This window comes from Sparus aurata, chromosome 23, assembly GCF_900880675.1.
Source record: "Sparus aurata chromosome 23, fSpaAur1.1, whole genome shotgun sequence".
In the NCBI taxonomy this organism is placed as follows: domain Eukaryota; kingdom Metazoa; phylum Chordata; class Actinopteri; order Spariformes; family Sparidae; genus Sparus; species Sparus aurata.
Genome location: NC_044209.1, coordinates 12,289,041 through 12,304,084, shown reverse-complemented (window position 1 = coordinate 12,304,084; position 15,044 = coordinate 12,289,041). Strand labels below are relative to the sequence as shown.

The 15,044-nt window shown below is 37.1% G+C and overlaps 2 protein-coding genes across 4 annotated transcripts; one reads left to right on the top strand and one right to left on the bottom strand.

The window, feature by feature from the left end:
- Positions 1 to 1,328: 1,328 nt before the first annotated feature.
- On the top strand, positions 1,329 to 9,790 carry cabp5b (calcium binding protein 5b). Its single transcript, XM_030407420.1, has 6 exons — positions 1,329 to 1,517; positions 3,232 to 3,262; positions 3,381 to 3,524; positions 4,302 to 4,411; positions 5,004 to 5,151; positions 6,256 to 9,790. The coding sequence occupies exons 1-6, from the start codon at positions 1,467 to 1,469 to the stop codon at positions 6,282 to 6,284; spliced, it is 513 nt and encodes a 170-aa protein (XP_030263280.1). The 5' UTR covers positions 1,329 to 1,466; the 3' UTR covers positions 6,285 to 9,790.
- Positions 8,515 to 15,039, bottom strand: asphd1 (aspartate beta-hydroxylase domain containing 1). Of its 3 annotated transcripts, XR_003982658.1 has the most exons (7): positions 14,903 to 15,039; positions 12,836 to 13,315; positions 12,398 to 12,604; positions 11,180 to 11,387; positions 10,499 to 10,612; positions 9,171 to 9,381; positions 8,515 to 9,033 (listed from the first exon to the last, which is right to left on the bottom strand). XR_003982658.1 is itself a non-coding variant. In XM_030407417.1 (6 exons), the coding sequence occupies exons 2-6, from the start codon at positions 13,286 to 13,288 to the stop codon at positions 9,272 to 9,274; spliced, it is 1,092 nt and encodes a 363-aa protein (XP_030263277.1). In that variant the 5' UTR covers positions 13,289 to 13,315; positions 14,903 to 15,039; the 3' UTR covers positions 8,515 to 9,271. The 3 variants fall into 3 exon arrangements, 2 of the variants coding, with proteins under 2 accessions (XP_030263277.1, XP_030263279.1); XM_030407417.1 differs by having other exon boundaries at positions 8,515 to 9,381; XM_030407419.1 differs by lacking the exon at positions 10,499 to 10,612 and having other exon boundaries at positions 8,515 to 9,381.
- Between the last annotated feature and the right edge of the window lie 5 nt (positions 15,040 to 15,044).

The following is a 15,044-nucleotide window of genomic DNA, read 5'->3' as shown; positions in this document are numbered from 1 at the left end:
ATAGCATCACTATGATCTTACTTGTATGATCAATCAGGTAAATACTTTTCACTGAGGTACAGGCACAGAGCAATTCATAGCTGTTTCATTACATCACATTAAAATGTCAGGCATTCATCTTTTTTCCACCCCTTGTTAGCTACTTTAACACTGACACTCTACATGTTTAGCATCATCATGCTACTGTGTCACATCTGATACAGTTCCTCACAATGGTCAAAGTCTGTTCAGCACGTGACTCTGTGAATATATTCCAGTGCATGGATGATGAAACTCTGAGTGAAATGTCACTTTCATTAAAAAACATTTTAACAAGAGTCTGTACTTTACAAAGTAAGAGAAATGGGATTTTATTGTATCTGGTGCATTTGAACTGTCTGTATGTAAAGTGTACCTATTATATGAACAGGATTAATGTTGCTCATATGTATGCACAACGTACAGACAGATAAAAAGGGACTTGACAGCAATATCTGGCAACGTGCTTATGAGTTCAGATAAAGTGCATTTTGTTTTTTATATATTACATACATACAGACCAAATTCACTATATTTAAAACACATTTTCACTGAAAATGTTGTTTTTGCCTGCAATCAAACTGACTGGTCATGTGCTTATTTATGCCTTCTCATGCAATCCAACAAACGATTGAGCTTCACACATGACCATTGCGTGTAGATTAAGAACATCCTCTTAGGCTGCACAGAACATTTAATTTTGCTGAAGCATATATGGTTATATTATAGGCTGATGATGTACAGTATATTCCCACTGTATAGTCCCCCTTGGGCTGCAATCATTTAGCAATGATCAGGTTACATCTTTTTTCAACATATTGAAAGGAATTACTAATTCATATGTAGTGGCATATGATTCACAATCTTTCTAATACTAGATTGTTACTCTGTCCACTCTCCCATCTGTTGTATTCTGTGTTGTTTCATCTAGTGATGACGAGGAGAGAGCCTTATCTAGACAGTCATTTACTCCACCAGTAGCACATGAAAGAATAGAAGGAGTCAACAAACTAAGCATAGATATGTATCCTTCATGGGTTTCCGTTTTCCAAACGAATAGGGATTTAAACCCAAAGATGAGGAGAGATGTCTATTTTTTATCATTAGTAAATTACAGTGAAATGTATTGATGACATTTAGATGCATTCATTCTATATGAAAATCAGTTAAAATAAACAGTCACATTTTCGCTGTGTATATGAATTTGTGTATATTCCCAACATTAAGCCTGTCTTTCTTTTCTAGACCGAAGCTGCAGAGTTAATCCATATGAGACCTCATCCCTCCTCTCAGGCATTTGCAGATAAGCACTGATCATGGTTTAAACACACACACACTGGCTCGCACTGGAAGCTGAATGATATAGCGACAGATAACACAGTAACATACATTTTTCTGACAAAGTATTCGCAAGTACCCAGCCCAGGATCTTGACTGAGGCTATCATTATGAGTCTTAAACAAGCCTGCATCTTTCTCAGAGGAGGAACCAAGAGACACGTAAGTCAAAATGGTTTTATGGTTTTACAGCATAGTTTATGGATTCATGGTGGTGTTTTTTCTTTTGGTTATATTATTTATTTATTTATTTTGTACTATTTGCCTGTCTTAGCTTGGTATTTCTAGTTTTTCTACTTTTTTTTTCTACTATGAATTTTAAAGGAAGTAAGTATTTATTATGCTGTATGTGATTGTTATCATTGGTTTACCAGGAACATAAAACTTATTTTCATCCACAAATTATTTATGAAACAGATATTGTTTTGTTATTATAGTCCTTCTCATGTGGTGTTAGTTGAGGCTAATGGGGGGGGAAAAGCTAAAAATGCTAGTCCCGTTGTGGAGTAAATGTGCAAGTGCAAAGTTTTTAGCTGCATGGCGCATTAAGGCTAAGGCACAGGCAATAAGTCAGTTTCTGTGCTTTGTCCCTAAATTTAAATAATGCATTTACAGAGAACCTTAATACTTTAAATGCAAATAACTCATAACATAGTAAGTAAGTTGCGCTCATAATTTATATTCATATTTGGACCAGAAATAGAAACTCTAGGAAATCTGGGCCAATGTTGTAATCCCAAAATGACCTGTGTGTCTGTGACACACACAGATGGCATATGGACAGATGCCAGAAGCACATGAACAGAAATGTTGTCTGGATATTAATAGAAATAAGTATAGCAATATGCATTACTGTGTGCTGATCAGAACGGGGGATTTACATATGTAATACATAATGTAATATACTATACGAGACGGCTGTGGCTCAGGGGTGGAGCCAGCATCTTATTATCGGAAGGCCTCTGGTTCAATTTCCCTGATCTGCATTTCAAAGTGTCCTTGGGCAAGATACTGAACCACAAACTGCTCCTGATCTGATGTCAGCACCTGTATGAATGTATGTGTGTATGAATTACTGTAAGTCACTTTGGACAAAAGTGCCTGCTAAATGCCCTTAAATGTAAATGTATTACAATAGTTGAGGAACCCTCCTGTCGAAGATGTAGCCGGAAGTAGATGCGAAAGAAATTCATAATCATTCAGATATTCAGAACAGTTCTTGACTTTAATAATTGTTAGATTCTTAGATTTCAAATGCAATTGAAATATTCAAGCCAATATAGTCTTTTTCATTTATCATATACCAAAATTATATACTTATATACTTGTTCACATCCAAAACAAAATTACAGGTGCAGAGAACATATGGTGGAATGTGCTGGTGCATATTAGGATGTTGAATGAAATTATAAGTTCACCACTCTAGAAAACCTAAAAAAATGTAGCTCTGATATCTGTTAAGCAATATTACAATAATGGTTCATTTGAGTGTATGATTAAACGTTTTAAAATGTGTGAAAGTCCCAACATATAATAGTCTAGAATAAAATTGATTTTGTCATTTGTCATGCCTGATTGGTAGTAATTTCCCATTTAATACACTAATTCTATCACTTACTTAGCAATTTTTGAATTACTTAAATTGGCAGTTCAAACCTATGTGTCTTATTTACATGTAAAAATCTTACTGATTTACAGAATAAAAAAATTCAACATATGTGTTTAGTGTGCTTTTCCCCCAGAAACGTAATTTCTCATCTGCAAAAAATGTGTATATACATGAAGTTTATGGAGCTTATATGTTATTGGCTTGCTTACATTTCGTGGTAAATCACTTTTTACTAAAATTTGTGTTTGTGCCATTATTAATTTGCAGTCAAGAGCTCTTACACAAGATGAGATCGAAGGTAACTGCTGTTTTTATGCTCTTAGATATACTTGTTAGAGTGCTGTGTAATCTTTTTTTTTTTTTTTTTTTGGTTTAGTCACATGTGATTCTCAATTTTGTGTCTGTATGTTCTTTAGAGCTGCATGAGGCTTTTGTAGAATTTGATAAAGACAAGGATGGTTTCATAAGCTGTAAAGACTTGGGGAACCTCATGAGGACCATGGGTTACATGCCAACTGAAATGGAGCTGATAGAACTGAGCCAGAACATCAACATGAATTGTGAGTAATGTTGTCTACTTCATGAGATAAAAGAAAACAATATGATGTAATATATTAATGCCTATTAATCCAAATTGTGTTGGGCTGGTAAAGTGATTAGAATATATATACTGCCCTTTGTTTGGTATGGGTAATTCCCATTTCTTACTAATGCCATAGAAATGGCAAATAAAAGAAACATGGGCAAAGCTTATAGGATGCCATTTCTGTAGGTTTTGGAGAATTAAAGAATGAGTACCATTCATTACTTATGTATAAATATATGGCAAAACATCTTGAAGACTGATTTCTGGTTTTAAAAGTTTAAGGAAATCTGTCTTTCAGTTGTGTCTCCAGAGATACAGGGCACATTTGAATATTCCAATCTTAAAAGTGTTGGTCGATACAAACACCACTGAAACACATAGTGTCTGTTTGCTTATCATGTGGCAGTTGTTCATATAAATTGTACAGCAGAGAACAGATAGCATCTTAGTTATCATATATTTGAATATCCCATCTGACAGTTGAATGTGAGCTCTGTGAACACTGCGTGTTGAGAGCTGTAGTTGTTTAAAACAAGGGAGATAACTGGCCAGAGAATATGGCTTATGTGTGCTTGTTTGCATGATCTACATTGTCCACTGACCACTTACACTTCCAGCAGAGTGCAGCAGAGTGAAAAGTAGGCACATAGACACGTGTTTTATTTTTGATTTATTACAGGTAAACTTTGCTTATGCTGTGTTTTCCTGCTGCTGCCTGACTATAGCTATAATATCATGTGTCTCATTACAGTGGGAGGGCGGGTGGACTTTGAAGATTTTGTGGAACTAATGACCCCCAAGCTTCTGGCTGAAACTGCAGGGATGATTGGGTTGAAGGAACTGAAAGAGGCGTTTAGAGAGGTAAGCTCAAAATACCTTTTCTCTCTTTATGGTCTTTGGCACCCCATGGTGGATAGTAAATGAACATACCGTAAAGGCTGAAATCTGGCAAAACATTATGTTATGATTGCAATATGTATCTTAAGTGCCCAAAAGCTTTGCAGTGAATTGGATATGCAATGTAAAAGATATATTTCACATATGTGTATATGTAATAAATTAACATTACATTTTTTTTTAAAACTCAAAACACTGATATCAAGAGATGACATGGACATACAATTAGTGTCATACCCAAATCAATTCTCTACATATTTATAGGTATGCCAATTAATGCCATATTGCAAATAAAGTACATATTTTGTCTAAAACGACATAATATATGCAATATACATTTTAAGTAATATATTTCTAAACACATTTGTCGGTATATGTTACCAATGTTATATCAAAATGTGCATTCATTATGTTTTTAACAAATTCTTGAAGCAATATAAGAATGTATTGGCATGTATCAAATGTTGTGTGAGGACTTAAAATGTGTTTTTTTCTATATTTTTCAGTATATGTCAATATATGCCAGTTCCGTAAGTGTTATTCCCTTCTCCTACAGTTCGATATAGATGGTGATGGTTCTATCACATCTGGTGAGCTGAGACATGCCATGATAAAGTTATTAGGAGAACAAACCAGCCAAAATGAAATTGAGGCTGTGGTCAAAGAAGCTGACAATAATGGAGACGGAACAGTTGACTTTGAGGGTGAGCTGCAAGGAAACAATGTACAAACACACACACATAAACACACACACACACACACACACACAAAAACACACACACACACACACACACAAACTGATTTAGTCTTTTTTGTAGCCTTATATTTAATTCTGCTGTCGAATGTTGCATTCGCATGGAATGAGGCAGAGGGAAGAAGGAAAATCTCATATAATTTCAGTGGATTAGAGGAGTATGGTAAAATTAGAAGAGGCTGGTATGGAATATAAAAAAATTAGCAGTCCTCTGCTGCAGAACTTACAAAGAGAAGCTGATAATTAGTCAGTTCTATTCAGCTTTGGATTTAAAGCTGCATTGTATAGCTACAAGCGCTACTAGAATAATTGAAATAATAGAATGCAACATGATTTTATTACATTCGCCAAGAGGAGGATGATCTAGACTTATTTAGTTGGCTGTATCTGTGAGTGAGAACGAAAGGAGAATGCTGGGCCTTGGCCAAGTTATGCACTCTACTGAGTGCCATTATTATTCAAGATATTCTGTTCCATTTTGGGCAAATGATACGATATCACCACTGCAACATATCGTTATGTGTGTTACATTTTTTTCACCCTGCCATTCCGACTGTTTTTCCTGTGACATCCAAAAGGTGTTGTCTACTGTCTGCTTGAATCCATGTGAATGCAACATCAATGTCAAGTAACATGTATTTAATCAATAATCTTTGTTTAACCTAAATAGTCACAGTTTTCTACAAAATTGTTGTTATTTCTTTGAGAGAATTATGAAACAAATTAACAGGGCTCTGATATTGGAGCAGACTCACTGGCACACCTGCTGCTCTGGCAAACCAAAATGTCTGCCACTGAATACTGTTAAAAACATTTGGTTTGTTAAATTGTATTTGATCATTGTTTCATGCATCCACCCATCTCATCATTTTGCTATCAGTAAGCTGTCATTTTCAGGCTGTTCTTAACTTATTATTTACATTCAGCAGAAAGCAAACTGTTTGGATGTTGGAGTTCTAGCTAATTGTAATCATACAATTATTAGCAATTAGCAATTAGCTTGCTATAAACCTAAAAATGTGGCTAATCAATATCTTTTCTATTCTTTTGGCAGAGTTTGTGAGAATGATGTCACAGAAATAAGGGCAACAGAATAAGTGGATTACTGTGAGTGGAAAGAACGCATTTGTATTGAATTTCATGCTGAATATAACCTACTTCTTCTGACCAATTTTACCTAATTTCCTGTTAAGTGGTATCTGTGTTACAATGATGTGCAGCTAATAATCTCAAGTGAAGAATTTGTTTTTTTGCTGAGTAAAAATTAATGGATATAAAATTGTAAATTGGAATGGTAGCATTAGACAGCCACGTGATCATATTTTTGGAGTTAAATTCGGTAAATTTGAAAAGTTGTTTATTTGCCGCTGAATTCCCAAACTTTTCCTACAGAGCAGTGACATGTGAAGTCTTAAGCTCTAGCAGTTTAAACTGGAAGAACTACTTAATGTTAAATTAAAGCTGTCTGTAATGTCAAGCTAAGCATGTCAACAGAGGTTGAAGTGTAGTAAGTGAGTCTAACAGAAATTTGTTCTTTAAATGGACCTAGGTCACATTTGGAATAGGGCCCTACTTTACTAAACATGCTATAGCATAATGTGTATAAAGTGATGTGGTTGATACAAGTTTTCCTCTCTAGACGTTGCCCTCTTTTTTTCCTCTTTCTAACACAATGCTGGCACTCCTTAAACAAAAGAGGTCGGATGTGGCGCCAGCATCTACTGTGACATTCTACAAACGCATGGGACACAACATACCAATTACAATCATTTAAACAATATATTAAAAAACAGGATAACTTATGAAATTGCAGTGATTTGCTAGGATATATCACAACATTTATATTTAACAAACATTTGCATATAAGGGAAATACACTCTCAGTTATTGTTCTTTAAAAAAAGGAAAATAAGCTCTATTTTGTTTTAACATAATATACTGGATAGGTTTCGAGGTTAATGTAGATGCCATGAAGAAGATGGTGTCTAATGATTTTGTCCATTACCAGCTCTTTTGTCAAGCTTCAACAGCACTGATTAAATGTGTGTCATCAGTATTTTATTATTTGTGCATCATGCGTGTCAGCAAATACAACCATCTGTCGGGCCAGTTTTAGCTCATGGGCCCCAGTTTGGGCAGTCCTGGTCTCGGCCATACGTCTTAATAAATAAATCTTAACTTGACTGAAATTGCTATACTATACCAAGCAAATGAATCCACATTTCAGTAAGTATGTCTGATATTCTGAATTGCAGATTGCCAACAAAAACAATATTAACAGATTAATTTTCCATCCACTTTGTTCATTTGGCATCTTTCACTGAAAGTAATCCCTCACTATTGCTGTTACATAACAAAAGGCCATCGTGTTGAGTGTGACAATTACTATTTTTGTCCTTTTAATAAATGTGTTGGTTACATTCTTTTGAAGATATAATGTCAAGACTGTCACAGAAGAACATTATTGTTTTTTATAGTATTAGTGTAATGGCCAGGAAACAAATACCAGTTCTGGTATCAACTGGTGTGGTGACCATTAGTAATGCAAGATGCAAGATAGCATCACACTAAGGACTTGAAAATGCCATCACTGTTCTGAAGACTTTGCATTGACACAGCACGATACATAACCTTGCTTTGTGATGATGATAGACAGTTGCTAGTGTTTTTTTCCAGCATTATCATGTCTTAATGCAAACCACAACAATAATACTTAATATTTGAGTTGCTGTAATATTTGCCTGAGAATCTGACAACACTGTTCCCATCCAATCCCAAGCAGCTCATAGAGTAAATGTCAAGTGTTGAACAAGTCATACATCATGACACAACATACATAAACTAACAATCTCAGGAATAATCTGTCTCTGTGGGGTGGATTAGTTCAGCCTCTGTAATCCCCATCATGGGACCCTTAAATGAACAGATGGCAGATAAGACAAAATCACCGCTCTAATTCTCATCTACTGACTAAAAAAAGTAACCAAAAAGGGAGCTTAAAGGGAGCTTAATGAACCAGAGCGTGTTTTTAAAATGATGTTTTAGTGTGTTTAAATCAAAGGACATGTTCATTAGAAATGTGTTATTGGCTCGTGTTTTTCCCCCCAGACAATAATACCGGTGATTTCAGAGTTCAATTGAGAATAAATACATTTAACTTTTAACTGCTCAGCAAACTGAGTAGTCAATTGGGTATAGTTAATCAAGATAATATACTTAAATAATATTTTTATTTTTACTTTCTGCTAAATGCATACTGTATCATACTGTACCTGCACATGTTTTACTCTATTAATCCATACACTGAGCCAATGCTGATTATTTGTCATTTATTTTGTTATTTGGTTTCCAAGAAAAACAAAATTGACAAAAATGCTGATGTATATAATATGTAAACCACCAATTATATCAATAAACAAAGAAAAAATAGATTTATAGATTCACATACAGAAACATACAAGCATACATAGAGGATAGTAATACGAAAAGAAATAATAACCACAGTGTGCAAAGTTTCAATAAGTTTGGCATTCAGTTTTGGAAAACAAAAATATAGATACATTTATATAATTTTCATTTTTTTCACAGTTGTTTTGGTTGAATGATAGGTAATCTACATACCTAAATTTCAAAATAATGAATGCCAGGATGACTCTAATTACCTTTCCTGAAGGCATATGAGTGCATGCATCAACATCTCATAACAAAGTACAGGGACAGTTTCACATGCAAGTAGCATTCACTAGTGTAGTATATGATGTCAAGATAAGATTTACAATAGTTAACAACCGTATCTGCTCTTCTTGGGTTTACTCTCATTGTGCTTGAAGCCAAATTGTCTAGCATGTTGCACTGTGTTAGCATCATCCATAATACCACACTCACATGGCACTTCCTGGTGTAGACCATTAATCAAACACCACTTGAAAGCTTGGCTAATGGCTTGTGTAATTCTTAGGGCAGATTCACACAGTGATTCATCGACTGGAATTAGATGCATGACCCACGACAAGCAGGGCAGAGTTAAGGCATCCCTGCATGTTGTATTTTGGTAGTGCAAGAGAGATGCATTTAGAGGTCGGGGCTGAACATGAAGTCCAAAGCTTGTCTTTCTGCTGCAGCTACATTTGGATGCCAGAGGTCCACACTCAAAATGACTCGAGGTCCAGCATCTGGAGGCCCTTTAGAAACAGAAACAGGTGCAATTTTAGGCCAAGCCATTAAGATTAAAACTGTTGGGAACAACTCATAAAATGGAGCAAAAAAAAAGATACTTAAGTAAAGAGTCACTTAAAAATAGAGATTATGTATTTCACTGCTTTTTTTATTTTTTGTGCATGTTTTAATGATGAGATAACAATTAAGAGAAAAAATGAGAGTAATAAATCAATGTTATAAGCATTTGTTTTCATCACAATTGTATTTGTTACCATTTGTTGTGGACGCATATGTAATTTCTGCCACAAGGGGTCTCTCAATAAAAGCAATTAAAACAAAAGATGTTGATGACAATGTGAAATAGCTTGTGATCAGAGGAGTTGTTGTCTTTATTGACATGTTTGCAGACAAAGAATTAAACTTTTATTCATGTTTTGTCTAGTCATGATTGCCAGCTACCCTTTTCACTATCTGACATATTGTCAGATGTTTTCCCAGAGGACTGACCAAATAAAACACACTGATACCTTCAATATATCACTGATTTCTTTGGGTTTTAAAATTGTTGGAAACATTTGGGAAAATGTAAGTGCAAAACTCAACACAATCTTTTAGAAACATCTAGTCATTCTTAATGTATAAATGTTGCATATTATATCTGTACATGTGCTAGATGTAAGAACTGTCCACCTAAAACAATTAATATTCTAAGCAACTCCGAACATTGGTGCCAGCTGCTGCTAACTGTTGCTGCTGTTAACTAGCAAGCTCTAGGATAGCGAGCGATCCTATTAGCTGACTCTGCCCAGAGCTCAGACCACCGGGGGAGTGTTGGTATTGTTTACTGGTGGACTATCATCTCTTGAGGTACAATGTGGCTATGGGCTAGCTGGTTGGCATGCTAACATCAAGAGATATGTCTCCAACCCAGTACAAAGATACCTTTGACATAACTTCAAAACTGTAATTTCTTCACATTAGGTTGATAATTTAAGTAAATTATTTTTAACATTATCAACACAAATTCTTATTCTTCTTGTTTTTTTAAATGATGAAATGCAATATTGTCACCCTAATACAACACATGGTCACAAATTACAGCAAAACTTTTATTTCAAAATTGTATGTGATTCAACCAACCCTTATGGGAGACAGTGTGAAGGAATGAGTCATCAACAAGGAGGCAGTGTCCCTCTGACCAGCACTGAGGCTCCCCTCCCACCACCAGCTCACAGGAGGGTGGAGTCTGCAGACCTGCAAATATGTCTGTTTTCAAACTTTGGAAAGAAAATATTGTGTGTTCTCTCAGCTAAGAAGGCCATGCACTCCATCCCTGTCTATATTTAAAAAGAGAGGATTATAGACAGACGGATCACCACACAAATTGGGCTATGGGGAAGTGAACCTCAACCGTGATCTCATAAGTATCCCATTACGTAATGGTTTAGTACTTTATCGGGTCATTTTGTTTTCTTCTCTTTTTTCTCTTCAGTATAGTTAAATCTGACAACAGTTATAATCAAATTAGTTGCACTGGAGCAATTCCAAAGTGCACCATACTGTGCTAGTGCACCTTTAACTTTCCTGTTTGTTTAAATACCACCCAGTTAGAGTTTTTGTTCATATACTGTAATCATATTCTGGTTCACACTATTGAGATTCATGTATTTTGGGGTGGTTATAGCACAGTGCATTGCATTAATTTTAATAAACCATGTGAAGAAAAAGTATGATTCAATGGATTTTGATTGGAAGAGTCTGATGTCTCTAAAATGCAAGTAAATGTAGATAAACCACGATGAATGAAACCCTTATACCCACCAAGATGACAACGTAGGCGTGTATTGGTGGGTCCATATGAGCTCCCCAGCGTGGCTCCAGGTCCCAACAGCCAAAATCCAGCAGATCCCAATGAGTTGCTGCTTATAAATGTACGAAGAGAGAGAAGTGTCCGGTAGGTACAGGGACAGGAGCGGCAGTTTCCTGCCACGCAGACACCTGCATTGTACAAAGAAAACACTGCCTGGCCCTAAAAAAGACAAGGAGCTGAAATTAACACATGACTTATATGAGACACAAACATCAGGATCAATTAATGTATCCCACTGTCAGTATCAGAGTTTAGGGGTGGATTTTTTGGGAGAAAATATTATGTTTCAGTTTAGGTTTTGCGCATGTAAAATAAGAACACTGATAAATCATTTGCCTGTGACATAGATTCAGACCTGAATTTAGAGAGTATTTGTTTTTTGATAATGTTCTACATGAGAAAGCACTTTGGCCATGCAGATAAAGAACAAAGTGGTGGAGACTTTCAACTTCATGGCAATTATAATTCAACCAATAACTATATTCACAAACAAATCTTTGTTATCATTTCATTAATTCATTCAACAATAATTAACAAGCTTAATCATTGTAAGCATTAAGAAGTGAAAGCTCTGAAACTAAAATATCAAAATATTTCAACTAATGTTGGGGTTGAGACTAAATATTATCAATTGTAACATAAGAAATAATCACTCTTCGACACCTGGATTTAACCAAGTAAATCGGTAAGAGACTAAATGACCATGTTTTCCATCAATGGATTTTTTACTTCCCTGATGGCACGGATTCCAAGATGAGAATGCCAGGATTCATCGGGCTCAGATGTGAAAGAGTGGTTCACACATCATGGATTGGCCACCACAGAGTCCAGACCTTGACTTAATTGAAAATCTTTGGGATGTGCGGGAGAATCTTTCACGCAGCGGCCGACTCGCTCATCATCGATACAAGATAGTGGTGAAAAATTAATGCAACTCTGGACCAAAATAAATGCTGTGACATTGCGTAAGCTTATTGAAATGATTTCACAGCAATTGCGTGCCATAATCAAAGATAAAGACGGTCCATCAAAATATTAGTGTGTGTGACTTTTTTTTTGGCTGGACAGTGTATGTATCAATATCGTTATATTATAGCTATATTTATATACAAAGCATGGAAATGTTCTTTCCTCAGCCCCTAGTGGGCTTGAATGATTTTATTATGTACCTTTGGTCCGAGGCAGGTCCAGCCTGATTTTGGGTCGATGCCCCGCTGGTAAACAGTTTTGAATTCAGCCAAGATTACAGCGTAGTTGGCTTCCAAGACCTCAATGTCATGTCGATGAGCATCACGGGGGAAGAAAGGAACACTTGGGACATCTGGCAGGAAGAAGAGATGAGGCTTCTGAATAGCAGAGTGATCATTCAGTCTGACCTATAGTAAGAAAAATAAGAAATCAATGATTAATTCTGGAGGATGTTTCCTATCTCCATCGTTTGAAGAAACTCTTTCCGTTCTGGACCAAATGAGGTGTTTGGATGACTACTTTTACACAAGATTATGACGTTTTATTTGCTTTGAAAACAAACTAAACACAGTTAAATTCAACGTAATATACTACTTATATAAGCACCAGTTTATGGCATGCATGGAATAAACTTGTACCTGCTCACGGAGGCCTTTATGAATGCGGCCCATGCCCACCCAACTGTAGCGCTTGGCATACTCTTGCAGTGCTGCGTACAGTTTCTTTGCTTCTGCAGATGCCTGGGCTGGGAACAAGGCATGACTCAGCACTGGGGTAAGGTAGCCCTGTCCCTGATCTTCGTCCTCTTCTGATTCCATGGAAATAAAGGGGGTAATTTGATCACTCCTTGAGAGCTTGGATCGGGCACTACACTTGGTTCCAGCACAGCTACCGCCACGGGACATCATGGACCGCCTTGAGCCTGACTTGAGCTTCCCAGCATGTGTGTGGCCTGGGATTGGCAGGTCAGAGCCCATCCGATAACAGTGCCACAGAAAAAGTAGCACTACAGTCCATAGAAGGCCACTCAGTGAATGAACACCCAGCTCAACATATAGAGGCATGGGTAGTGTGTTCATTGACCAGTGCATTCTTTAAAATTGTGAGATGCTAAAATACTGAAAAAGAAACAGATAAAAAGATTAAGGCAAGGACTGTACAAAAAAGAATGTAAATATAAACATTTTTTTACTGGCCTAGAACTGATTCTGTAGGTGACTCCAGATTGTCTACATCCCAAACAATTAGCGTTGATGGTGGTGTTTTGTCTACTATCCAAATAAATGTTTTGTCTTGTCAAACCGTTACAAATCGCGGTGAGAGAAGAAGAGGCTATGTTTTCTGAGCCTAATGGGGAATGATGGACTGTCCTGGTTTTAAACAGCCTACTCATTCATTACTTCCTTACTTCAATCCCCTTCAGGGGTCACAGGGAGCTGCTGCCTATCCCAGCATGCACTCAGAAGAAATTAGTGAAACAGTTAAGACAGGTTTGCTGGTCAATCACGGAACCACTTACCCTATGGTTTAGTTGCATCCGACATGGATTTCATTGTGTTACATAAGTCTAGATCTACCTCTCTGAGCAAGAGGTTCAGCTAGCTGTGGATGTAGATCAAGATTGCACAGCAAGCAATATTCTTCCGTCATACCAGGGCTTTTCATCTGAACTGGTTCTTGGATGCTAATTCAGAGAACACCTGTTTCTCCCTTTAATGTGTTTATTGTGTAAGCTTTCAAATGTTTCTTTTTATTGGCCTCAACATTAATCTAATTATAGCTGTTGTGTTATGAATAATGGACTGCTAGTCTCAGTTCACTTACTTTTCAGCTGGTGTAATTTAAGATTATCATATTGTTTAAAATCAATTACTAAAATAGATATTCAGTCTTTGCAAACAGATTTTTGCAGACGCTCAAGCACCTCAGCTGAGTCTGACTTTGATGAGCACTCAGGACATGGACACTTGTTCATCACTGTCATCAGTGTGAGTTCATGTCAGTAAAAAAGTCGAGAATAACAGGGCAGACCAAATTATGTGCTGTGAACAATTGATCAAAACTTGATTTGATACAATATACTGTGTGTGTGTGTGTGTGTGTGTGTGTGTGTGTGTGTGTGTCTGTCTGTCTGTCTGTCTGTCTGTGTCTGTGTCTGTGCGTGTGTGTGCGTGTGCGTGTGAGACAAACAGAGAGTCAGACAGACACACTTAGAATGAGATTTTTTGGTTTTGTTTTACTTTGTCCTCCAAAACAGGAAACATGAGTGTTTGCACGTCTGTGCATGCGCCTGTATGTATGTGTACGCGCGTGCGTGTTTGTTTTGGGTGGGAGGGCTCTCTCCTAATAGGCTTATTTAAACGGAGTCGCTTCGTAGTGGAATCAATTACATACCAAGCGATGACACTGGCCACTGGAAACACCTATTAGGCGACAACACAGTCACACATCACAAAAGGTGTCCTAATGTGGTTGCTTTTCTTGCGGGCGCGTCAGCATTCATTTTGTATTTGCTCTGCGCCAGCTCCCACAGCTCAGCTGGCTCGTGTTTAATGTCCGCATTCCATGTTAGCGCAAACATCCACCCATTACAGGAAACCACCACGGCACAAACATGTTCGCCATGCATACCGTGTTGGCACATGCAGGCCTGTACATGAGCAAACATACAGTGCGTGCCGCATCTCACATCTCTGTCTGATTACCTTGATGAACCGTGCAGCGTTGTTTGGGACGCGCTTCAGCACCGTGCTGGTGGACAGCTCCTCCAGCGCCCACTCACAAAATGTGGACGTCTCCCGCGCGCCGCTGCAGTTCCCGCGCGCTGCCGCTAGGGCGCACCTGAAG